Below are 25,599 nucleotides of genomic sequence, written 5' to 3' on the forward strand. Positions count from 1 at the left end.
ACAGAAATGTTTGCCATGGGGAGATGAAAATGTTTTTGTTCTTTCTCTGGACAATTGGAAGTGATTCCTTCAGAATGTCAGAACTGACTGCCGACCAGTGGAAGGCAGGTGCCTGCAGACCACACTCTCTTTTTTGAAAGCACAGCTCCACCAGTGTGGAGAGAGGAAGTGTACAATGATTGGTCTGTTTCTCCATGGAAGTGCTTGGGGTCCACCCAGTTTTACTTTGCATATATTTACGAAACATCTGCCCTTTTCTTGTTCTTAAATGCTTCCCTCTCAACAGTCCCCTTTCTCCTGGTTTCTTTCTTTCTTTGTTGTTGTTGGCCTGTCTAACTTTTTTTATTGGAGCATTCATTTTCCGGTTGAGGAACAACTTCATCAGAGTGTATAATTTTAACATTGAAGGAAGGTGGGGGCAGAGAGAGAGACAGAAACAAAAAATAAAATCAGACAGAGATACAGAGACAGACAGAGACAGATAGAGACAGAGACTGAAAAGAAAGAAAGAGGCTGAGCAGCCAGGGCTTGGCAAACCAACTTTTGGCATGGTGAACAGGAGGAAGGTTCTAGTCTGATCTGGAGTTTGCCTCTCTGAAATGCTGTCTGGATTCCTCCAGTGTGCTGCTGCCCTCTAAAGGCTCCAGGGAATAATGCATGGACACAGTGGGTTTGTGTGAATTGCCCTCAGATGTGCTGTGTTTATATAATTCTTAAACAACCAGAGAAGGTATTTTTAATTAATTATTCCAGGTCATGCTATTTCCTTCTTTAACAAAAGAAAAGAGAGAGAAAGGAGGAGGACGAGGAGGAGGAGGAAGAGAGAGGAGAGAGATAGGGGACAGAGAGAAGTGAGAGAGGGGGAGAGAGCGGGAGAGAGAAGATAGGGGACAGAGAGGAAAGAGATAGGGGACAGAAAGAAGAGAGAGGGAGGGAGGGAGAGAGAGGGGAGAGGGAGGGAGAGGGAGGGAGAGAGAGAGAAACTATAAACTGCAAAACTGGGGCCACAATTCTTAGGCTTACTGTGGGGGGAAATCAGGCAGTCCTCATCCACACAGCAGAAGGGCTGTTAAACCTGAAAGACATCAGGTGTCAGCATCAGTGATAAGGATGGCCATGAAAACCCACCTGGCCTGCTTGTAGGGGAGATGGGAACTTTTTTTTTTTTTTTGGTTTTGGGTTTACACCCGACAGTGCTCAGGAGTTACACCTGGCTCTGCGCTCAGAAATGGTTCCTGCCCATCTCGGAGGACCATATGGGATGTCGGGATTTGAACTGGGATTTGTCCTGTGTTGGCCACGAGCAAAGCAAATGCCTTACCGCTATGCCCCAAGATGAGAAATCTTTAAACTGATGAAGGATGCATCAGCATATGCCTCTTCGCATGCCCTTTCACTCCAGATGTGAGCTATATAATCCCACTGCAGGCTGCAGGTGAGCGCGACTCTGGCAGCCCTAGTGGAGACTGTCAGGCTTCACTCCCCCCCCCACCCCAATAAAGTTGCTTAAATCTATCTCTGCTTCTGCTTCTTCTATCTCATCATCTTTCGCCTAGGCCTGGAGATGGGATTCTGAGTTTGAGATGATCCTCAATCTTGGGCCCTGGGTCTCAGGCCAGGAACTTGCCCACTTACCAGGCCTGAATCTGAACACAATGGCCAACTCATGACCCTGTCTCAGACACCCCGCCAACAAAAGTGACTCAAATTCTTTCCAGGTGTGAATGTCTGAGGGCAGGCTTGTGTAAATGAATTGGCCCCACAGCTCTTGTTACGGATCTGACTGAGCTCGTATCTGCGATTCCATGGACACTGTTTAGCCCAGTGGAGATTTCCACCTCAGACTCTGGTCCATTGAGATGGAACCAAGATCCTGTGTTTATCTGGGTACTTCTGAGCTAACAGACACATGAAGGGTCCAAACAGATGAGTATCATGTCATCTATGACACCATCTTAGGGTGTCACAGAGACCCCTTGGTACCCTGGGAAAAGGAAACTGAGTCTCTACCCATCTTGCTGACACCCTCATAGGTCCTGAGTGAACCTTCACCGGGACTATGCTAATTTAATTATCACCTTTAATAACTCCTGCTTAGGAGCACCTCCTCCATCCTTCTATCAATCTAATTTTCAGCTGGGAATACCACCCCAGTTTACTCCTTGCTTTGTCACCAATCACAGAACTCCAACTGCCCTGTCTGCTGAAACCATGATGTCATATCAGTGCTAGTCCCTTTCTGAGTCTGAGTCACCCAGGGATGCCTGCTCCACTCTGATTTAACTGTGTAGGCTGGCAGAAGGGCTTGGAGAAGGTCCTTTCTTCCCTCCCTCCTCTCAGCCTCTGACTGGAAGCCTCCCACAGTCTAGTGGGATGCTGGTTTTTCTGGGCAATTCTCACCTGAGATAAGGCAGGGGTCTCCATGGGTGATTAGGCCTCCAAAAGTGATGCATCCACAATAGTCAAATGCCTGAGGGGGTGCTTAAAGGCTCTCTACTTGTTTCCTCATATTCAGTCTAAAGCTTTTGGTCCACTATTGTAAATCCATCTGTCCTCAGTTTGAGCTGCCTGAGGGTCTGTGATGGCCAGAGAAAAGCTGTTTCAATTATCCAACATTATCTGCATTGAGAACAAACTGTCAGCAACATGATAGATGGGTGAAGCTCCCCAAGTTTAGCCTCCCATCCTCCCTCTCTTTATGTCTTATCACACTTTCCAAATACTACTGGCTAGGGAGACTCCAGGCCTTAAGGGTCCAGACAAGCCCAAGTCAACCTGCTTACAGTTTTACCCCAGTTCCTTCAAAGAGCCTAACCTTATTGTTTTAACTTGCTGGCTTGGTACCAAAAGAGCTTTTTATCTGTCCTGCTAAAAAAAAGACTGGGAGCAGAATGTGAGGGTCAGAAAACATTGGGTAGTCTCAATTGGCCAACGGGGCTCAGTTCACCTTAGAGATCGCCTGTCTTTCTTGACCAAAATAAGCTACTTTCCATCCATTCTTAAAATATCAGAGAAACAAAAAATCAATATATCAATCTAGTATATGCATGCATGTGTATATATGATGGCCACCTCTCTGTAATCATCTGTCTAAGTGGAACACTGGAATGATAGAGCAGGTTGATATTAGAAGTAGAAATCCTTAGACTTGGGCAAGCTGCTTTATCACTGTAAGTCAGAAATACCGGTACAACCCAGGGGCCAGAGAGATAGCATGGAGGTAAGGTGTTTGCCTTGCATGCAGAAAGTCAGTGGTTCAAATCCCGGCATCCCATATGGTTCCCTGAGCCTGCCAGGAGCGATTTCTGAGCATAGAGCTAGGAGTAAACCCTGAGCGCTGCCGGGTATGACCCAAAAGCCAAAAAAAAAAAAAAAAAAAAAAAAAAGACAACCCAACAATTTAAAACATTTAAGTGTTTTTGAACCTTAGGATGTTCAGTCTAAAGATAACTGAAATTCTCAATCTATTGGAAAAAATTATAATGGTTCCTAACATCTGAAATTCTCATGAGCATCAGTACCTGGACAGCCTAGAAAGGATTTTGAACTAGAGCTTCTAGTATAGTGAGGTCATAGCTTTGTGAGGTAGTATAGGGCTTTATTTTATAGGTGTTAGCCAATTTTAAAGAGGAAAAAACACACTACTAACAGGTATGTGAAACTATCAAAATTAAATCAAAGGTTTTCTTGTGTTTCATAAACATTGGTGGTTCAAATATTTTCTTGTGCCCATACCTTAAAGTATGGTCAAAACCATCGGCTATTTTTTATGTCTAAAAGTACATTTGTTTTGTTTCTACATTGAATTACTAGAGTATGTAATTTAAGAAAATCTTGTGAGTTGAAAAAAAATCATGGTGAATAAAATCAGATTCAAAAAGTGGTTTAGGTTGAAACACAATTTTCTAGAGTTGTAAAATTGGGTAAAGAAATTTTATCCTATCAAGGAGTAAGTATCAGAATTTGCTCCTGTTATCTAAGCAGGTCTGTTAAAACTGGTCTATCAAATTTTTTTGACCAAAGTTATTCTAACTTATAATTTCCGAGTCAGGTTAACTTGACTGACACATAAAAGAGTGAACCAAAATTTAACACATCTAAAACTAATTTATCTCTGAAATTTTACCAACTTAAACTTTTAGAGCTACATAGATAAAAGTAAATAATGGGTTATTTCAGACATCCTGATAGCCTTAAGTCATAGCATTGTGCCTTGGTAAAAGTTTCCAGTCCTGTTTCAAGACTTCTTACTGAAGACCTTTCAAAAATAACACAACCTACGCATATCTAGACATAGTCTGTTACTATGTTTTAGTGAATCTTCACTCCAGAGAAAGGAATCCCAAAGAAATATCACAGAGGATGAATTGGAAAATGAATTGTCTTGAAGGACAGTGGGTGGCTTTCTGTTATCTGTGCAGCTGGGAAAGAGCCCAGTGCTATAAAAACAAATAAAGTGATATTTAGCAAATGAGGTTGGGTGAGGGGTGAGTCACAAAGTTGATTTTTCAGTATTTCCTCTCTGTTAAGAGGGCTCTGGTGCTTTTATGCAAGGAGAGACCTCCAAAGGTGATCTGTGAAAGAAAGAGCAAGAGGGTACATGCAAGATATCAGAGAGAGAGCAGGATCAAACCACAAGAAGAAAACAAGACCATTAGAATAAAGAATACTATACTTTTCAGGGTTTTTTGTTTTTTTTTTTTGTTTGTTTTTTTTGGGGGGGCTACACCCAGTGACACTCAGGGGTTACTCCTGGCTATGCGCTCAGACATCGTTCCTGGCTCGGGGACCATATGGGATGCCAGGGGATAGAACTGCGGTCCTAGGTTAGACACGTGCAAGGCAAAGGCCTTACTGCTTGTGCCACTGCTCCAGCCCCTAATTTTCCAGTTTTAAAAGTAATGTATTATTGGCTGTTTGGCCATATATTCATATATGCAAGTGGGCCTCATTAACTTCCTGAAGCATGTATCTGAAATTTGCTTTAGACTTGGCAAAATCATTCTTTTCTGGTAAGTGATATTTCCTAGTGTTTCATTCTGATATTTAAATGATGCCTGTTTGAGCAAAGTTGAAGGTAAAGGAAAGGTAGATTTCACTAGGAAACATAATTGGGAAACATGGTCTAAAGACTATGACTCCTCTCATAATATAGTCTTAATTTCTATTGCAGTTCATTCTATCAGTAAACACAATTTTTTTCCCCAGAAAAGGGTATTTTTTTATTTAAGTAACTGCAAATAGAAAACCAGAAGGGGGTCCCAGGCTGGGACAAATAATGGCTACCTCCTCCCTAACAGAAGAGGGAGGAAGGTGGCCCTCCATCCTCCAAAAACAACAAAGCCCCCGTCACTCTACAGAGCATTCCAGAGGCAGAGCCCTACCTTCCCTGGAACTAAGGTTGTCAGGGACCCCCTGGCCTGCCTGCCTGCCTGCCCCAAGAGGTCTCTGCACAGGGGGGTAAGGGCAAGGCTGTTTGGTGCTGACAGCAGCAATGATGGTATTGAAGAATGAAACAGTAAACAGACCAAAACACACACACACACACACACACACACACACACACACACACACAGATAACTAACTGTTCAGAGGTAGTTTGTGAACAGAGGTAATGATGGAACCAGAGAGTGGGTGAGGGTAGCTCCATGTTGGTGAAAAGAAGTCTAGCATGGGCAAAAAGGGGCAGGGGACATACCCCCCTACACACACACACACACACACACACACACACACACACACACACCATCCTGCACCCCACACATAGCCATCCAACTTAATGCAGGTGCTAGACCAGACTAAGAAGGAAAAGTGGGTGAGAGCCACGCTGTAGAGAAAGGTGAGGGGTACAATTTGAGGCCACCCTGGCTGCCAGTGGGGTGAGGGAATTGGGACCTGTTAGAATGAGGGGGCTTGATCCCCTTTTAAGGACAAGGAAGCCCACACAGCCTCTTAGTGATGAATGACAGCATTTTTTTCAGTTATTCTGCTTAATGGTAGATCCTAGACAACACTAGGAAGGCATAAACTAGAATTATTCCCTAACTCATTCTTGCACCACATAGCCATAGAGTAAGTATTTGCCAATTAAATGTGTGATTAAATAAATGGTAGGTAGGAAAGAGAGATCTGAACATGAAGTTTTGTTTTGTTTTGATTTGGATTTTAGGTTTTGGGTCACACCCGGCAGTGCTCAGGGATTACTCCTGGCTATATGCTCAAAAATTGCCCCTAGCAGGTTCAGGAGACTATATGGGATGCTAAGATTCAAACCACAGTCTTTCTGCATGCAAGGCAAATGCCTTGCCTCTCCATGCTATTTCCCCGGCCCCAACATGAAGATTTTTAAGAGTCCGTGACATTCTCTTGCCCTTGGACAGTTTTCAGTCCTATAGAAAAGGCAAACACATAACTTAAAATTTTTGAATAAAAGTGGAATAAGAGAGGTAAAATTATTTGGAAATTTCAGGGGGAAAGAGGTGAGAGAAAATTCCAGAAATAGAAAGGGCAAAAGAGAGAGACACAAGGAAGGAAGAAGAGGAGTCGGGGCCTGTTTGGGAGAAAGGAATCGAGATAATTATAAGAGAGATACCCTCAGTGAAGGTGAATAAACGGCATTCAAAATTAATGAGCAGAGATATAGAATAAATAATGTAGATTTTTTAGGATATTCTGGAAAAGTTCAAGAAATGTTGGAGAACAGTATGGCTAACATGGAGGGCAAATATAAATTGTAGCTTGCATGTCAAGTTCATGTGGTCATCTCAGATTTAGTGAATCCAGGAATTAAAAATAAAGGAGTCAAGGAAACAGGAAAGCCAGTAAGTAAGCTATAATCTAAATTAAAAGTGTCAATGTGATAATAATGGAAATGGAAAGGAAACACAGATGTGAAAAACATGACTAAGGCAGTTGTCAAAACCTGACTAATTGACTTTAAGGAAGAGCAAGGTCTATGATTCTGAGGTTTCTAGCATAGTCACAAACCTGGTGACATAAAGCAGTGATGGAAAAACATATAGATGAGTTTTCCTAGAGAAAGTCTGAAAGGGGCACTAACCCCCTCAAGAGTGTGGGCTAGTTCTATACTCACCCAGTTAGCAAACAGTTGGTAAAGTATTGCAGTTTGTTGTTTCTTTTACAATAGCTTCTTTATACCAAAATATATGTCCGAAAGCATCCTTGCTATTTTCAGTTTTACCATGTCACTTCTACCTCCTGCCCTCTAAAAAGGCATATTTGATTTCTGAACCTGTTGGACCAGAAACCCAGGATGCTAATCATAATACCATATTCTATAAAGGCAGATTTAACTACCCAGTACATCAAATTTCCATGCGAAATATTCTGTATGACAATTCTATTGCCATAATCATAAAAAAGGAATACATGGAAAAAATCAATTTACAGAAAATTCTGCTTCACAAATAATCTACCAAATTAAAAAAAAATACTTTCTCTGGTTACCATCTATATCATATTTTTAAAAGGCACACAGACAAGGAAACCAAGGAAATATTCAAGATATGACTAATAATCCAGTTTGGCTGGGGTGTAGAATGTGTTTGGTGTGAGTTAAGTACATATTCATTTTTCTCAGTTGTGTTGTCCTGGAGAGAGATGACAGGCTGACCTACAGCTGAGTTCTTTTACTTCCGATTTCTAATCCCAAATAGCAATTATCAACAATTACTTTCTAATTCCTTTCATCTATCTCTTCCTCACATCCCAAGCATGCATTCATTACTCCTTGCTTCAGGATCATGCACTAAATCAAAATGGAAAAAATACAAAGAAATGTAACCTTTGGTGAGTAATACAGAGAGGATCTCTTATTACACTATCCTTTACCTACTAGAATCTAAGCTCTTGCTTTCACCTTGCATTTGCTATTTTAACAAAAACCTTCATTATTCCTTTTCTTACATTTTCAGTTTGAAAATCCTGATTGTGATTTGACTGAAATTATGTGTTGATCTAAAATAAAATCTAATAAAAGCAAGAAAGTTTAATGTTCCATAATGTGTTCCATGAATAGACATTTAAAGCTGGGAGGAACATTTAGGGCCTTCTAATCCAAGCCCTTTATTTTACAGATGAGGAAACTGAAGTCCAGAGAGGTGAAGTGAGGTGCCCAAGGCCACACAGCAAGTTAGAGGCACAGCTAGTACCATAGCTCAAGTCTCCTGACTCCCAGTCCAGTGCTCCTCCCATTACTCCACGGGTCCTGTCTCTAAGCTTCCTGACAAATGCTAGAACGGTAATCCTCCACTAGTATTTTTCCAGACCATGTTAAAACTCTTAAGGGGGAAAAAGAATGCTTTCTTGGATAATGTCAGCCATACGTAGCTCAAGCTGTCTAAAGTTCTGGGACAGGGTCTTTTTATGCAGCCAACAGAGTCCAAATGTGGTGCTGTTTGCTTGGCCCATATGCTTTCATGTGTTCCCAGTTAGACCATTACTGGAGGGGAAAAAAAAAAAAAAACAAGAATCAGCTTGTTTTAAAACAAGGGACATACTGGACTCCCCCTTCCCACCCCCCCTCAGAAAAAAAAATCAAGTTATCTTTAACAGATTCTAAAAATGCCTTTTCCCAAATATGCAGTCAGTTCCTTCAAAGGGCCCTTTGTTTATTTTCAGGAAGAAACCCAAGACAGCTGAAAACCAGAAGGCATCTGAGGAGAATGAGATTACTCAGCCGGGTGGATCCAGCGCCAAGCCGGGCCTTCCCTGCCTGAACTTTGAAGCTGTTTTGTCTCCAGACCCAGCCCTCATCCACTCAACACATTCACTGACAAACTCTCACGCTCATACCGGGTCATCTGATTGTGAGTACACCAGTAAGGTGATGGTGTCTTTTGCAGTGCTTGGAGCCTGCTTCTTCCCTGGTTTCTGGCTTTTTCATTTGGAACAAGCTATTTCCATTTGGTCTTCTAAAGTAGACAAAAGTAACTTGCCACCATTTTGACTCAGCCAACATCTATATTTTCAGAACTAGAGCGTATTTTAAAGCCAGGTAAAGGGGCATGTGACTTCACAAGGCTGAATAATTATACAAACCACATTCTCTTTCATAACATTAACTCAGAAAAGGTTGTGCTGCTGCTTTCTAATTATTCTTTTGTCCTGTTGATCTGAATCATGGCACTTCCACCATGACTAAATGAACAGCCAAATATGGACCTCAAAAGGCCAGTTAGACACAAGGAAACATCCATTTTGAAATTACATAACACAAGTCAGCTTTGCATTAGTTATTGGAGTCTCATGTAGCTTGGCTGAATTTCTTTCCAGTTTTTAATTTATTTTGAAGTGGTTAAAGGATAGCATAAATTTACAGAAGAAAAAGAGAATGACTTCCAAGAATTCAGAAGCCACCCAGACTTAACGTAGCCAATAAGAATTCAGGTTAAAAATATTTTTTAATTAAAAAAACTGCCTACGGGCTAAATTTGGAAATGGGCAGCTTAATGAGATCGTAGCTATTGAAATCTCCATTGCTGTTTATTTTTGCTGTCTTCCCACCAATCTGGGAGTCACTTCTTCAGATTCTATTTTAAGAAAGCTGATAAATCACGTTTAGGAGACTTTTTTTCCTCTTTCTGAAATGTAACCCAATACTTTGGAGAGAAAGAAACATATGTGTTAACAATGAAAAGAAATGGAATGAAGTTTAATCCAAAGAATATTCCTTTTGTCTTAAGATACTCAACAACAATTCAACAACTCCGAAAATGATCTCCAGACATGTCTGGTAGAAGGCAAGGGCCTAGTGTATTATATTCTTTATAAAGAAGAAGATACAATCAGGAAAGTTATGTTTTTAAAAATACTCCATTTATACTAGCTACAAAGACAAAAAATTATTAGTTTGGAAATGAGAGTCTAAATTCCGTACTGTTATTATTCTGGCAAAAAAAAAAAATGTAAAACTTTGCAAAGAGGGCAGGAGGTGAATAAGTCTGGAAGATTCCACTCTCAGCTTATTTCTTCATATAATAGTCTCTAGATAAAAGGGCAAACCTAAGGGCTGAGGTTGTAGGGAAGAAAGCTAGTTCTACTTGTGGTTGGGCTGAGGCCACACTCCAGCTATTCACTAGAATATAAAAAGAGAAGTGAGGGAATCCAAATCTCTATGGTCTTCGAAATTTATATAAAGTCTCTATCTCTATGGAGAAACCTAGAGGACTGAAGCTGGAGCCCACACTTCTGTGGACCATGGTAAAAATAGCACCCTCAGTTTTCATGCCTGGCAGTCTCAGTCTAATAGTAATTACAGGAAGAACTGGAAAACAGTGTGGCACAGAGCCCATAGACATGCGCACACTGTCCTTACCTACCAGGAAGGTAGCCTATTCCTGTGGAGAAGGGCCTGGAGCTCCAGCACGCAAACCTTTATTACCTGGCTCTATGCCATACCTGATGAGGAGTATTACACCAAATGGCCTTGGCCCAGAAAATCCTCTGTTAACATAATATAAAGGTTTTGCTTAATAGAAAAAGAATTGGGCTTCATTTATTATGCTTTATCATATGTGACCTTGGGCCAGGCCTTGGCATTAGTAGTAAATGTGAACAAGGAAGAGTATAAGCCTGTTACCCTTATAGAACCTCAGGGAGCAAATGGATCTGAGCTCAGAAAGGTATATAAATACAATTGGAAGGGGAGCAAATGGGAAGGAGAAGCCTAATCCTCCCAGCTGTTTGGAAAGTCAGTTAGATTTTACTATAAAATGCTCTATGCTCCAACCTGTTGTTTCAATTGATTATACTTTTCTCCAAATATATTTCGAGTGTAGTTTGTCCTTATTTGAGCCTACATTTAGAAGAAAATCTTTTTAGGGAAGATTTACAGAAAGCTATCCATTTGAAGATTGCTTGAGAGAATAGAGGGAAGAGGTTTATTTTTAAGATGTTACATTTTTTTGGATGCTCTACTTGTGTTCAGAAGGATTTGTAGGGTGTTTTTTTTTTTTTGCTTTAAAATGTCATCCCTCCAATATATTATTTAAAAACCAATTTTTAAGGTAAAATATTTAGTTTCTACTTAGAACTAACAGCATTTAAAAATAGTGCTTGACTTGTTTGTATCTTCAACATCAGAAACTTTCCACCACTGGCTGGTATTCCCAGGTTTCATGAGTGATATGAATTCTTCTAACAACTTTCATTTGTCATGTATTTAGCAAAATTATTCTTAGCTATTTCTCAATACTCATTTACTGCCATTCATTATAAGTCTTCCCATCTTACAGATGAGAAAACTGAGAACATTGACACCAGAGACATGAATGATGTACTTGAGGAGTGTTTATGAATTTTTTTCTCATCCTATATTCTGAAATTACTTCTCCAAGCTTAGAGATGATTTCCTTGTATTAAACAGGCATCTTGAAAATGTGTAAATACTTGAAAATGTGTAAATACTCAGATCTGTATTATAAATGATAATGGATAAGCTTTCTCCTAAAGAAAAAGCAGCATATGAATGGGTAGAGTGAATGAATCAGATAGTTGTCACTTCTGAAGGACACAGGCCATGTTACAGAGCAAAGAGGTCACATCTAGCCCCTTCCCCATTGAATATTTAACCTGCTGAATGGTATCAGATCTATCCAGTCACTGGAAATACCTTTTCAGTCACTGGAAAGATATGGATTGTAGTTAAGAAACGCTTCCCTTTTTGATGCAAAGAGGTGAATATTGCTACTGAAATATATGCAGTTCTGTAGCATACCAACAATTTCCTTTCAGCAAATTCCCCTATTACCTCCTAGCTTGACACCTCTTCACTACTTCCCAAAATATAATGGTAATCAAACTCTGATGATGATAATGGAAGGCATTAAGATGAGTTTTGGAATGCAAAGTGTGCAAAACCCCCTAGGCGATTGACAATACAGTTACTCACTAAACAAGCTGAGGATGAACTGAACCAAGCTCTTTCATCCAAAGTGTAGAAACAAGATAGTGACTTCTATTTGTGATGTATGTGTATGTGCATATGTGTATATGCACACATAAATTGACATATATAGATTTATATATGAATATTTTATATGTATTTTACCTTTATATTATAAATTTAGATTTATACATATATTGATTCATATATGTATATTTATGTATATGCATTTATATAGAGATGTTATATATAAATCTAGAATTATACATATATAGATTTTTATATATACATGTATTATATGCACACACATATATATGAAACCCTGCCCTTAGAGTTAAAGGAAAACAGGTTAAACAAAGCTAAGCCAGCTCAGTAAAGCAAACAAAAGTCTACTTACTAAAAATCTTTCTCAGGCCCAGGAGATGTCTCAGTGGTTTAACATTTGCTTGGCAAGTACAGGGTTGTGAGTTCAAACCATGGTGCTATCCATATGCACTGAGGCAATCTTGACAGTTCTGGTCTTTGGAGATTCCCCAGTGAGACAGGGCTTAGAAGATGGGAAGGGAAAATATTTTTCAGTTTAAAAAGAAAAACTTTTTCTTGATTATCAAGCTATAGCACATCACAGTCATACATTCTTGTCTGCATATATTTATACCTGGCCAGAACTTTAACTTGTATTTATTTGTATTGTGCTTTCCCCCTAATAAGCTCCCTTTACAGGGAGAAGGCATCCTCTTACTGTGGCCATCCTACGTTCCTTACCTACAGTGGCTTCTCTTCTGATATTTTCTTTTGTTGGAAACTGAGATCCATGGTTACTTACCTTTCCCTGTTTTCCATTGTTTTTTCATCAGACTGTCTCATTTTTTGTGTCCTTGCCAAGATGCACTTACGCATTAACAGTTTTTATTTATTTTTAATATAACCTTTACACATTACCAAACTGTTGTGTGGGTGGATTTAACTTTAGCTCTGTAGGTAGCATGACTCTGCTGGAGCTGAACACTGGTAATGAGAATGGTGGTCTTTTCCTTACCTTGTTCTTAGCATCTGCTTTTATGAGCCATCCCCCACTCCTATTCCTTGGCTTCCCCTGTCCAAGTCCCGGAGATTCCAATTTTCAGTCTCCTTTGTTTAGTTTGAACTTTGAAGCAATTTTTTAGAGAACAAAACAGAGAGGATTTTTTATGGCAAACTCCATTAATGCCACATTAAGGCTGACATTTTAATTACCCCAGAGTCAGGAAATGCAAAGTTCAGGTTCCCACAGCAACAGAAACTGTCCTCTTGAGTGCCGGCATCACAGCAGAGTCTTTCATTCCCTCATTACACAATATGGGACATGGGGACATTGTTTTGCTGTTGGTTTTTCCCACATATATAGAAAGGAGCATCGCTTTTTTATTCTCTTTTTTTTCTGTAACTACAGTTGAGGATATGGGTCTTTAGCTTTCCTCCCCACACCATCTATATATGTATTATCCTGGAACGGAAGACTGTTATAGCTCTACATGTGCACACGGACGAAATTAAAGTTGCTGTGGGAACATTAACTCTGATTTCCGGACTTCCGTGCCAGTCACATTTAAACCATAATGTTGTAATTTTTGGCATGTAATAAATGTGCATTTCATGTACACAGACAGAAAGAAGCATAAAATGTATTTTAAAGAGCAATTAATTACTAACTTTGTGATTAAAAAACATTTGGTGCATGTTCCTTCCCATTTAGCATCAGCTGCTGGTCTTAGCCAGGCCTAATAGATGACATACTGTGTCTCATCCTGTATCTCAGATGTACTTACTGTATGTTCCTGTTCTTCTAGATAATTAATTCCCTTAGTAAAGCTGTAGGGGAAAAAACAAAATGGAAGGAATATGCAAGCATGTAAATAGGGTAAAGGATATTTTGAAGGAAATGATTCATTTCTGCAAATAAACTTCTTAGTCCCTGATAAAGAGCCAGAAATCTGCTAAGTGGGTGTAGACAAAGGTTTCTGGCCACCTAAGAGCATCTGGTTCTGGGCCATAAGAACAACTTAAAAGCAGATTTCCCCCCTGAATTCCGGGCAGCCCAATGTGGGAGGGGTGCTTTTACTCTATAATAACTTTTCAGGCCTAAAAGTTATTCTACTCTGTGACCATGTTTTCGTTTATGTTCAACTTGAAAAAGAAAAATGGCAGGGAATTGAGGAAGATGTGGACTTTGCAGAAGAATCCCTAATTTAGAATAATAGTATTTTCTACCCTTTTTTAGAATGGTAGGGTTTTTCCATCCTGGTTGACCTCTTTTATAGGAGAATTAAATCTTTGAAACTGACAATTTGAAATTTCATAAGTAAAAATAATTCCTGTCATACATTAAGGCAAGGATGCATAGAATGCAAGTACGTGAGCATTTACTGAAAACCAATTAAGAGAGAAATTTTCCTGAAATCATAAACCTTCAGAATAAGCTTCTCAGGGAACATGCTCATGAAGAATCCCAATTCCTGTTTTTGTTCTTTATATCTTGCGCCATGTATTCTTTGTTTCATTTGGTTGTATTTGGTATTTTGTTTTTGAGAAAGAGCGACTTATTAGGGAGTTTAATAGAGTTCTGATTTGCTTTTACTTGGGCTGTCTGTATGTGTGAATGTATGTCTGTAAGAGTGAAAAATGCTCTAGCAAGTTTGAAGGTCTCTTTGGCAATTTTGACTACGTGTTCAGAAAGTTTCCAATCAGAAAGCTGATTCAGTGTAAAATCTTCCAAAAACTTCCTGAGGCACCTGTTCACATGAAAAGATTGCATTTCTGCTGGAGGTGCTCAGAAGGCAGTGTTTATAAATGAAGATCTCTGTTTGGAGTGCCAAAAAATGAAAAACATTTTGGCCCCAAAAAAGCCTCCATAAATGTTCAAAATGTATAATCAAACAAAAGCTTCATTTGGATTCAAATGCATGTATCTCAGCAGATGTGTCTAAACTAACTGGAATCCCACAGGAGCAGCTGAACTGGATTTTGGTATGTCTTGATAACTGAAAGAGTTATTCTTAGACTTTGGAAGGACAAAAATGGTCCATCTGTGAGGAACTGTAATAGAGACATGGCAAAAAACAGCATCCTCTGAAAGAGTTTATTTATGGAATTTAGGACAAGTTGGACAATCCTAAAAACATTTTGGGGTCATGCTAATTTACAGAAGAAATATACTCAAATGAATTGGGATAAGTAACTACAGATAGTCATTCTATGGCTCTACTATTCAATTCTTTAAAATTCCTTATCAGTTAAACAGCAGAGCAGTTTTGATATAGCTAAGTATTCTCTTTATCTCCAAAGTGTCCTACATTTCTTGTTACTCAACTTCTACTCCCCAAAATGCACATTTACTTTTGCATTGCTAGTAGTTTAAACAGTTTATCTACTATTTCACTGCCCAAGTAAACCTCTTTTTTAAAAATCATGAAATCATGTCTGTTAAGATGTTTTCTCTTTCTACAAGTTGCTTTTATGTCTCTGAGTTGATACATATTCTCTTTGGCATTTTATGGACCTTTGATGTCCTCTGACTTAAAGTTCTCTGTGCTTTGTCTAGCACTTACATGTTAGAAAGACAGACTGTTGTTTGAATTTGTTTTAATTTCTTTGAATTTTCACTTACTATGTGCCTTCTTGATCTTCAAGTTTCACGTTGTAATCCACCTTTTAAAATAAAATTATTTCTCTTTTTATATAAAAATTTCCCCTCTCCCTACAGTGCTACTTTATATGAATAACTCCCCTAACTACTTAGTACAGTTGTTTTGGTGGTCACCCTGTGTCATTCACTCGTGAGTAACTTGGTTTCTTGGTTCTTAGTACTACCTAGGGGGTGTAGATGCAAGCAGGATGCTATCTTTATTACTTCTCTTTGGAATTCACCAAACTGTTCCTGGACATTTTCCTCAAACCTACAAAGGGGGATATAAAAATGTGTGTTAATGTGTTCAACAAAGCACCAAAAGCAACGAAACTTAATGTCTCTCAGTTTCACTGGATAAGGAATCTGGGCATGGGTTTGCTGATCCTACTGCTCTTAGCCTCACAAGGTAGTCAGAGCAAGAGTTTTCTTCCAGAGGTCCTCAAACAACAATAACAACAACAATAATGATAAAGCTGCCATATTTCTGAGGCAGGAGTTGAAGAAATAGGAAAGGGTGGGTATCACTCACAAGGTAGTCAGAGCAAGAGTTTTCTTCCAGAGGTCCTCAAACAACAATAACAACAACAATAATGATAAAGCTGCCATATTTCTGAGGCAGGAGTTGAAGAAATAGGAAAGGGTGGGTATCACAAGAGAGGGTACATTAGACCTGGATCATGAAGGAATGGCTGTGTGTAGCATCCAGGAAGAAGAAATAGCAGTAAGACTGCAAAAGCAAAAAGAGTATTACAGTGGTTTCAGAAAGCAGAGTAGTTATGGTACCCAGACATTCTTTGGCTTTGTCTTTTTAATAATAAGTGGTATATATTTGAGTAACATTACCAGTCATTAAAATTCATTTGGTCTGAAGTATATGTCTCCTTTACATATTTGCTTTTTAAGTAAGTGATATACAAGCCACCCATTTAGTAGTAAGCAAAAGTGACCATCTTTTCATGCATACAATAAAGGCATTATGAGGGACCAATGGATAATTTATTGATGAAGGGATTTCAAAATCCTTTTTCTTGTTGGGAAGGGTTGATTCTTGGAACCAATAGTCCCCTAAAAGATCATGTTGGAATTCTGTCATTGATTCATGGCTTCACCAGATTCTAGCAATCTGTGCTCTTTGTGAAATTCTTCCTAAGTCCCTTAATAAATCTGGTCTAATGGCCCATTGCCTCAGGTTATCCATGCCATATTGTTCTCCCCAATACTGCACTGAATATGCTTGTTATTGTCCACACATAAATGTTAAGACTGACTGCTGATTTTAAGTTCTTCATCTTGACATCTCATATCTTGCTGGAGTGCATCTCCAGTTCTTATCTGCAGGTGCTAGTGGCAGTTTTGTATATACTTCCTCTGCTAGCAGCAAATTTCATTATATAAACTAGTGTTCCTCTGTATCTATCAGTGATTCTCACATCCTGATTAAAACTCTCTGTCTCTCTTTCTCTTTTTCTCCTTCTTTCATTTTGAATCAATTTAGAGTATGCTAAAGATGCTAGGAATTCTTTATTTGAAAGACATTTCAAACCAGATCTTTTCACCAATCAATTCATACCAGGTTTACAATCAAATTTGTTATTGTCTCAACATCTGAATAGCACTCTTTCTTTTGCCTTTCTTCTGTTTCTATGGCCTTTGTTATCTCTAAGGCAGAAATTTTTACCAATACTGAGAGAGATTAAATGTTACATAGCCTAAAATCAGTCTTATTCAGATGAGGAAACTGAGACCCAAAGAGTGCCAAAGAATCATAGCAAATGTTTACAACATAGTGAAAGACAAATTACAACCTTACTTTTATCCTAACATACAACTTCTAAACACAATTAATGTATTTTTTAAGAGACATTAGTTATTGAGTGAAACTCCTCTATAGAATGATTAAAGTATGTTTCTATATATGTGGATGCACCTAAATCCTGACATTTTGTCCACAAGTCCAACCTGGCAATACAATGAATTTTCAGGACCACCAAAGTTGGAGACAAGCAGACACTGCCACGAAAAATCTTAAAGCTTAGTTAGTACATGTCTTCAGATCACCATTATCTTAGATGGAAATTAGAAAATTCATAAGATAATAATACTCCATCTAACATTAACATCTGGTTCAGGTTTTTTGGAAAATTTTCATTGGAGTTCTCTTATAAATTTATTAGAATTTCACTGAAAATGAGACATTAGGGGGAGGTACATAGAGTTTGCATTCTGGTACAGAGCAACAGAAGTGAGAAAGAGTATCTAGAGGGAGGAGAGAGGCCAAGGAGGTTTGTCAATAGCTGAGGCTATTGGTAATCTAAAGAAGCTGTTGATAGAAGGGACAAGAGAGGCCAGGTTCATAGACGTAATAAGAGGAGTCAGGTTCAACTATGTAGACAAGAGTAGACAGATATGAAGGCAATGAGGTAAAAAAGAAGAAATAAAAGACAACTGTTATCTCTCTGACTCACAAAATATTTTTTTTAATAGATAACATACACCTTTTTATTTATTTATTTATTTTGGTTTTTGGGCCACACCCGGCGGTGTTTAGGGGTTACTCCTGGCTGTCTGCTCAGAAATAGCTCCTGGCAGGCACGGGGGACCATATGGGACACCGGGATTCGAACCAACCAACTTTGGTCCTGGATCGGCTGCTTGCAAGGCAAACACCACTGTGCTATCTCTCCGGGCCCCACAAAATATTTTTAAAAGAAGTTTAATACAGCAGGCCCTCAACTAGTTTGATGTTATTTCATCTTTATACTATGGAAAATATGTATTTCCCATATAGATCCCATCTGCATGGAGTTTGTACATTCTCCCCATGTCTATTTATATTTTTTCCATGATCTCTAGCTTCCTCCACATTCCAGAAATGTGCATATCAACTCTATTGGCATGTGTAAATTGTCCCAGACTGAGTTACTGTGGTTATATGAGTGCCCCTGTGAGGGAAGGCATATTGTCCAGCCCACTTTACTCCCTGGACTACCAGGATCAGTTCTGGTTCCTGCTACTCCAAATAGAACAGACAGTTTAGAAAAATAAATACAAATTAATGTTTATTATCAAAAGTGATAGGGCTAGAGAAATAATACAGCAGGTAAGATGTTGGACTTGCATGTAGCTGACCCAGGTTAAATCCCTGACACCTCATATGGTCCAATGAGCACCAGTGAATGCAGAGTCTTGAGTAAGCCCTGAGAATCACAGAATATGAGCCAAAATGTTTGGGGGTTTTGCAAGTATGGTGATTTTTTTTCTTTTTTGACTAAATTTATGACATCAGAAATTAACTCTTATTTATATTAATTAGCTTTAGTGAAATTAGTTTTATTTATGTACTTTAAGGTCAATTTGTAAATAGGACATATAATTGACATTAAGTAAAGCATGACAGTAATTTTAAGAGAAATAATGAACAGGTAACACAAAAATTTGGATTATGAAATATTTATGGTACAGGAATCTAAAGGATGTCTATAGATAGAAGAATAAAAAGATTGATAAAAGATATCTGATATCTCACTTTGGCCACAATAAAAATAAAAAAAAAGATATCTGATATCAAATATAAACCTTAAGTTCTGCCTGGACTGATCCCTTAGCTCTGAGCAAGGAACATTTCCTGAGCACCCCAGTGGGACCCAGAACAAAGCAATAGATAGCAACTAAATTAACTATTGTTTAGGTTTTTCTTTTCTTTTTCTCCTTCACTATTTAGATTTTGTTTGCTTGTTTATTTATTTGTGTTGTTTTGTGTTTTTGCTTAGCTATTAACGTTTTCCTTATAATCACTGATTATTTCTTTGACTTATATCTCAAATGAGTTCTTAAGGTGAATAGTCTAAAGGAAATCATGGAAAAAAGCTTATATAGATTAGGACTACAAGTCATGATTCCATGTGTTATGGAAACACACATGCAGATGCTGCACTTCTATTAGTAGTAGTGGCAAGGAAAAAGAGAGAAATTCTGTAGGTCTTGGTGGTTAGAACTAGATACTCTATTATTTATTGAATTTTTAAAATTTAAGGAAGACTCCATCTGAAATAAAATTATTTATTATGTAAAATTCACAAAAGAGTGAGTGGAGCTTGAGCTCCAAAAGTGACTTAGGAATCAGGGACTAAAACACTGAAAGGAAGATCCAGGTAGCTTTGGAATCTTTGGGAAATGACGCAGTACATAGGCTTTAGGTGGAGTGCACTCTTCTATCTCCAGAAAAAAATTCTTTGTCAGAAGTTTTTTTTTTTTTTGGTTTTTGGGCCTCACCCGGCGGTGCTCAGGGGTTACTCCTGGCTGTCTGCTCAGAAATAGCTCCTGGCAGGCACGGGGGACCATATGGGACACGGTGATTCAAACCAACCACTGTAGGTCCTGGATCAGCTGCTTGCAAGGCAAACGCCGCTGTGCTATCTCTCCGGGCCCAGTCAGAAGATCTTTGACTTCAATCCAAGATTGGTCTTTCTGTCACAGTCTAAGAAAGTAAGAAGATACACAACTACCTACCCTGCCTAGGTACGTGAAAGACTAGAAAAAATTACTTTCATTAGATTGGGAGCTCAAAGAATTAAAGAGTTATTTTCCCAGATATCGCAGTCAGAATATTTTAATCTGCATCCTCAACCCTGTCCCCAGAGAGTAAACTCTGAGTCCAGAAGTACAGTGCAAAAACCCAAGTGCAGACTGACTCCTAGACCCTTTCTTGACCCTTCTGAATGCCCATAGGACAGGCACAGGTATGATAATGGACCACAAAAGCTGTTTCTTGAACATGATAATAATGGATTAATATTTGGACCATGTGTTGCTCAAAATATTTTCTCAATTCCAAAGTCTAGTTAGTTATTTTCCCTTTTATTTTAAATTTTTATTGATTATATGTGTCAGTATACATGCTCCTTTTAATGTGAAATTGCACCTCTACATCCTTTTATCATGCTTTGCTTACCTTTGTGTTTCTATTTCCTCATATACACCATAAAATTATATTATGTTATATAAGAACTTGATGGAATTCCATATGCAAACCCATAAAACTGTGCTAGACAGCCTGTACTGAATTTGAGCATTATCTCAGAATACATTGTAGTGTATGTCCATGTACCCACTCTGCACACTTGGATGTCTTTTCACTAGCATTACCACCAGCCCTAATACCTGAAAATGCCAAAGTAAGTTTAGAAAGCACAAACTACTAACCTTCACTGCAGTGAGTCCTTCCCAAAGAGACATAACTTTCAACTCTTTGAAAATGCATCTTTTATTATTTTGGAAATACAGTCTTCCTGTTGACTTCAAAGTATTTTTGAAATAATTTAGTAATTCAACATAAAGCTAAAAGAGTAAATGTGTTTTCTTGCAGAAGAATATTGCTCTTTGTCATCCAGCTCACTAACTTTTTACCTTTATTAGTCCATTTTCAATAGTAGAAAAAATATAATCTTTAGAAATTCATTAAGAATTTTTGGCTCACTGTATTCATTGAGTCTTTCCTATCTTATGATACTCACATAAGTTTGGTTATGCATACTAATTTCTGACATTTGCTTCTCTTAACTCCTGAGCACTTTTAGTGCAAGTATAGAATTTCATACATGAGTATAAACCTTGAGCTACAAATCTTTTATTAATATTTATAAATCAAATGCTAAGCAAGATTATGTGTGAGCCTGAGGCAGAATAGCACTGTACTGAGTCATGATTTTTGCATCTTATATGCAGTATTCTTTAATTCATCTGATGATGGCTAATCAGTAGAATCCAAAGACTCAAATTAGATGGTACAATATTTACAGAGAAAATGTAAGTGTAGCTTGAAGAGTAACAATTCTCAGGTTACATGTGTGTATCCACATGCATATGCATAGCCAGACAGTACACACAGAAGCAGATACAATCTGAACTCTCAGCATTGTATTCCAGAAAAAAGTGAAGATAGCAATACAAAACTTTAAGAAAAAACTTCTTGGTTTAAGAAGTCAGTCTTCAAGAACTGTGTTTGCAGATAGACTGGAGAGAAAGTATAAAATAGCAACCAGAAAATGGTACTATGGGAAGAATGATTGTCTTGCATACTGCCAACCCAAGTTAAATCCCAGGTACCCAATATGGTCCCCTGTACAAAGCCAGAAGTGATCCATGAATAAAGAACCAAGAATAAGCCCTGAGCATTGTCAGGTGTGACCCAACAACAAAAAGTAAACCAAAAGAAAGTACCAAGTAACATGAATTCTTGTTTTTTAGATAACATTATAAAAGTTAATAATACTTATTTTTGGCTAGGTGAAAGAATTTTAAGAACATAAATCCTCTCTAATATACTGTTGAGTTCTTAGCACCTAGAAAAGTACGTTACTAGAATTGGTGCTCAGCAAATATTTGTTGAGTGATTAAATTAATGGATGAATATAGTGGAAAGAATTGAACGAACATAAGCCTCTGATGCATTTTTGAGCATTATATCCAAAGAGATAACTTTTTTTATCTGATTTTTGTTTCATTCTGCAGATTTTCAAAGAAAAGTACCTCAGAGATACCCTCTGGTTTTTATTCTGAGAATACATAATTACTTTCTGTTGGATGTAGACTGTTACATGTTTTGATTCTAGTAGCAATATGGCAGGGTTAAGGTCGACTTTGTAGTATAATGTGGTGCCTATTTTTTATAGATATCATGAAAATAGATACGTATTTTCAAGATGTTCAAACAGATGATTAGGAGAAAGCTTCAGCAAACCTTGAAACAACAAAAAGTAAAGGTTTTCCCACTCTACCCACCCCCAAACCCCCACACACAACCACCACCACCAATACTACGACATCACCTGCACAATTTTCTGTACAGTTCAGTCACCTTTTCCATGTCTGAGGAACATAGAATATAAGTACCAGTCTCCAAAAGGGACAGTGTTTTAAGAAATTCACCCCTTTCCAGCCTCCCACAGTGCACCCAGGCTCCTCTCATGGGAATAACATGATTTGATCAGCAACAGGCAGAATTGGGCCAGGGAAACAAGAGGGTGGCATTAAATGTTTAGTGCCCTTCTGCTGCAACAGTCTTATGGAGAATTACAGACACACACACACACACACACACACACACACACACACACACACACGCCTCTACTGGCTGGACAGTAGATGGATGTGTAGGAAAACAAATTCCTGGCTCAATGAATAGAGGATAAAATGAATGAAAGATGAGTTCACTCCTCCAGGACTCTCTGCCATCCCACTTGAATAGAAACTAACTTTGAAGCCACTCTGTTCTCCATGGCATGATTTTGTATATACTCAATTTAGGAATATGGTTGCCATCTGCTTCCAGCACACAGGACTAAAGATGTATTGGGTTGGAGAGGAGGAGGCATGGAGGAAAGAAAAGCGACACTTAAAAAGCTAATGATCCTCCTTTAGTTGGAGTCTAGGTTTTAGAATATTATTCCTGTACCTCAAGAACAAAACACCACAACAGGGCCCAGTACATCAGATAAGACCTGTGCTCAGTGGTATTCAGTCACCGAGCCTCAAGAAGTTCTAAAAGTAAAATTGACGGAGCAAACTGAGGAAACTGAAAGGAGAAGAGGCTTAGGGTAAAATGCAATAAAGCGGATTCTCTCCCCAAATGTGTCTTTTGGTTACAGTAGTTGAAAAATGAATCTGCTAATTAAAGAATCAAAAAGTGCTATAAAAACCAGGAACGTAAGCATTTCTAGAAGAAATAAGACACTTTGTTATATACTCTCAATGCATTGTGAACCTTTATTTGAATCTCAGGGTGAAAGTGACCTGGCTATTGTGCATTGTTAGGATTTAAATGGTTGATTAAGTGTTTAAAGCTCTACAAACCCTGTGAAGCTCTAGGAGCTTGGGTGGGTGGTCCTTTAAAAACAGAAAAGACTGTTAAACAAAACCAACAAGACTAATTAATGAACATCCTGCAAGGTAGTGAACCACTCCGTTTTTCTAGCTTCCCAGATATTATCTGTATAATTTATAAATGATTGCCCAAAATTATATCAATAATTTATGTACTATGATGACATGCCAGAGAAAGTTTATTATGCTTAAGAGATATACACAAATGAAGGTCATGGTTGCAGTAAAGTTAACTTTGCTTTCAGAAATGGTTCACTTAGTTAACTAAGTTTGAAGCAAATATTTTAAAATATTTTAATAGTAGTTCTGTATCTTACATTTGAGAAATTTGCCAAGTCTGGACGTAGACCTTCATTTTGCTGTGCAAGGAAACAATTGCACCAGCAAGGTATGTAATATGAATTTGGAAGCATTAACAATTCCAGGCATTGCAAAAATCACTCTAGGGAGTACAAAGTGATTGCCTAGTTATGTGTTATGTTATACTCGGTGCCTGAGAGTGGGAAAATCGATAATATTTGTTGACTATGTGAACTCTGACCTTGACATCTATCTTCGACCAGGGCAACAGAGTCACACAACTATAACTTGGTCACAAATAAAATATTAGTGATACAAAGGCAGGGATGCACCCGGAAGACTCCACATGCCAGTTCTTCTGTCTCTCTTCAGCTGACATGTTGGGGGCTCTGGGCAGGACAGCTAGCCATAGGCCCCCTGGGCTGATCACTTAGTTCAGGGGACTGAGATCCCCCCACCCCAGACTGGATCCCATTCAGGATTTCTCTTCTTACTATTATTCATCTTCAAAAGCAAGCGGGCACAAATGCACCCGCACGACATAAATACTTTTTAACAACACCCAAAAATATTCTTAATTCTTGACTGTTTTAGGAAAAAAATGGAATTCCCTAGATTTGCTGGATAATATTCAAATAGGTCTCTAAAATCAGTGTATATGTAGTCGTGACTTCCTATACAGTGGTCCTCTCTGACTGCCAAGCCTGACCATAAACAATTCATTTATACAATGTATATAACCCCTCTGATATATTTCCCCTCCTACACACAGAGCCCCTTCTACTCCCTCATATCCCAATCCGGATTCGTTATCTTCCCCTTAATTAGCCCTCTTTACCCTCAGTTCTTTAATTTGTTAGGCACCAAGACCGACCTCCTTCTCCAACAGATTCTGCCCTTGTGTATTTTCTTTAACAGCTATAACTCTTTCTAAATATTCTTTTACCATGACGATTCTATTCACTGTTTATCTTGTCTTCTCTTTGTGAGCTGTTCAATAAGGAATTTTGGTGGAAGAGTCCCTCAATTTAATGCTTATGATTGAACCATGTCATGGGGATTGTTGGACTTGTTCTTATGGCCCCCATATGAGCCGACAACACCACGTGGCATTGTTCCTTGTTTGCATAGGCACATTAAAATGGGAAATACTATACATACAAGAAAGCTCTTATCTATTAGAGATTGGAACACACAAATCTCGTAGTGCAATGGGGCCTTACACCCTGAACATTGATATAATGACCTGGCACAGGCCTCAGAAGAGTGGGCATCCTCCATTCACCCCTGAACCAGAGAAGGTATCTACGAAACATCCAAGGTTTTTTATAACAAACCTGGAAGCAATCCTCTACCAGGAAGACACTACCATGGCTCTGACATCAACCTGCTCAAAAGAGTCTTCCCTTAACACTAAGAAGACCTGACAACAACAACGACCTGCTTACAGGACAGGGTTCTCTGCATTGCCCTTTAATTGTGAGGTGAAACGAGAGGATGCTCTGCACCATTCTGACTGCAATATAGGATATGCAGATTCCAGGATCTTTAATACAGAAACATGATACCAACAACAGAGACTGTGTGAAAAATAAAAGTGTATTGGCACTACAGACAATGACCTGGATTGGACAAACTAGTTTGCCTAGAGCCTAGAGTTGGTCTTATGCCAGGAAACTTCAGAGGTAGGTTCTCCTTGTATTTAGACGAAAGCTTTTTCGTTCCATGTCCCTCATATTTTGGTGGGCCTATGCAAACAATAATTGCCACTCTAACACCGTTTTTACCGTGCTCCTTTAACTCTAATCCTTAAGAGAAACAAACCATTTAAACTTTTGAGGTTAAT

The 25,599-nt window shown here is 38.6% G+C and overlaps 1 protein-coding gene across 1 annotated transcript in view; it reads left to right on the top strand.

Annotated features, from left to right (window-relative positions):
• The window catches only part of ZBTB20 (zinc finger and BTB domain containing 20), a 135,245-nt gene that overhangs the window by 79,717 nt on the left and 29,929 nt on the right, over positions 1-25,599 (top strand). Inside the window, exons 3-4 of the mRNA XM_049785767.1 lie at positions 8,097-8,260; positions 8,641-8,828. Coding sequence (XP_049641724.1) covers positions 8,250-8,260; positions 8,641-8,828 — 199 coding nt within the window. The 5' untranslated portion in view covers positions 8,097-8,249. The remainder of the gene's footprint in view (positions 1-8,096; positions 8,261-8,640; positions 8,829-25,599) is intronic.

Source organism: Suncus etruscus, chromosome 13, assembly GCF_024139225.1.
Source record: "Suncus etruscus isolate mSunEtr1 chromosome 13, mSunEtr1.pri.cur, whole genome shotgun sequence".
NCBI lineage: Eukaryota > Metazoa > Chordata > Mammalia > Eulipotyphla > Soricidae > Suncus > Suncus etruscus.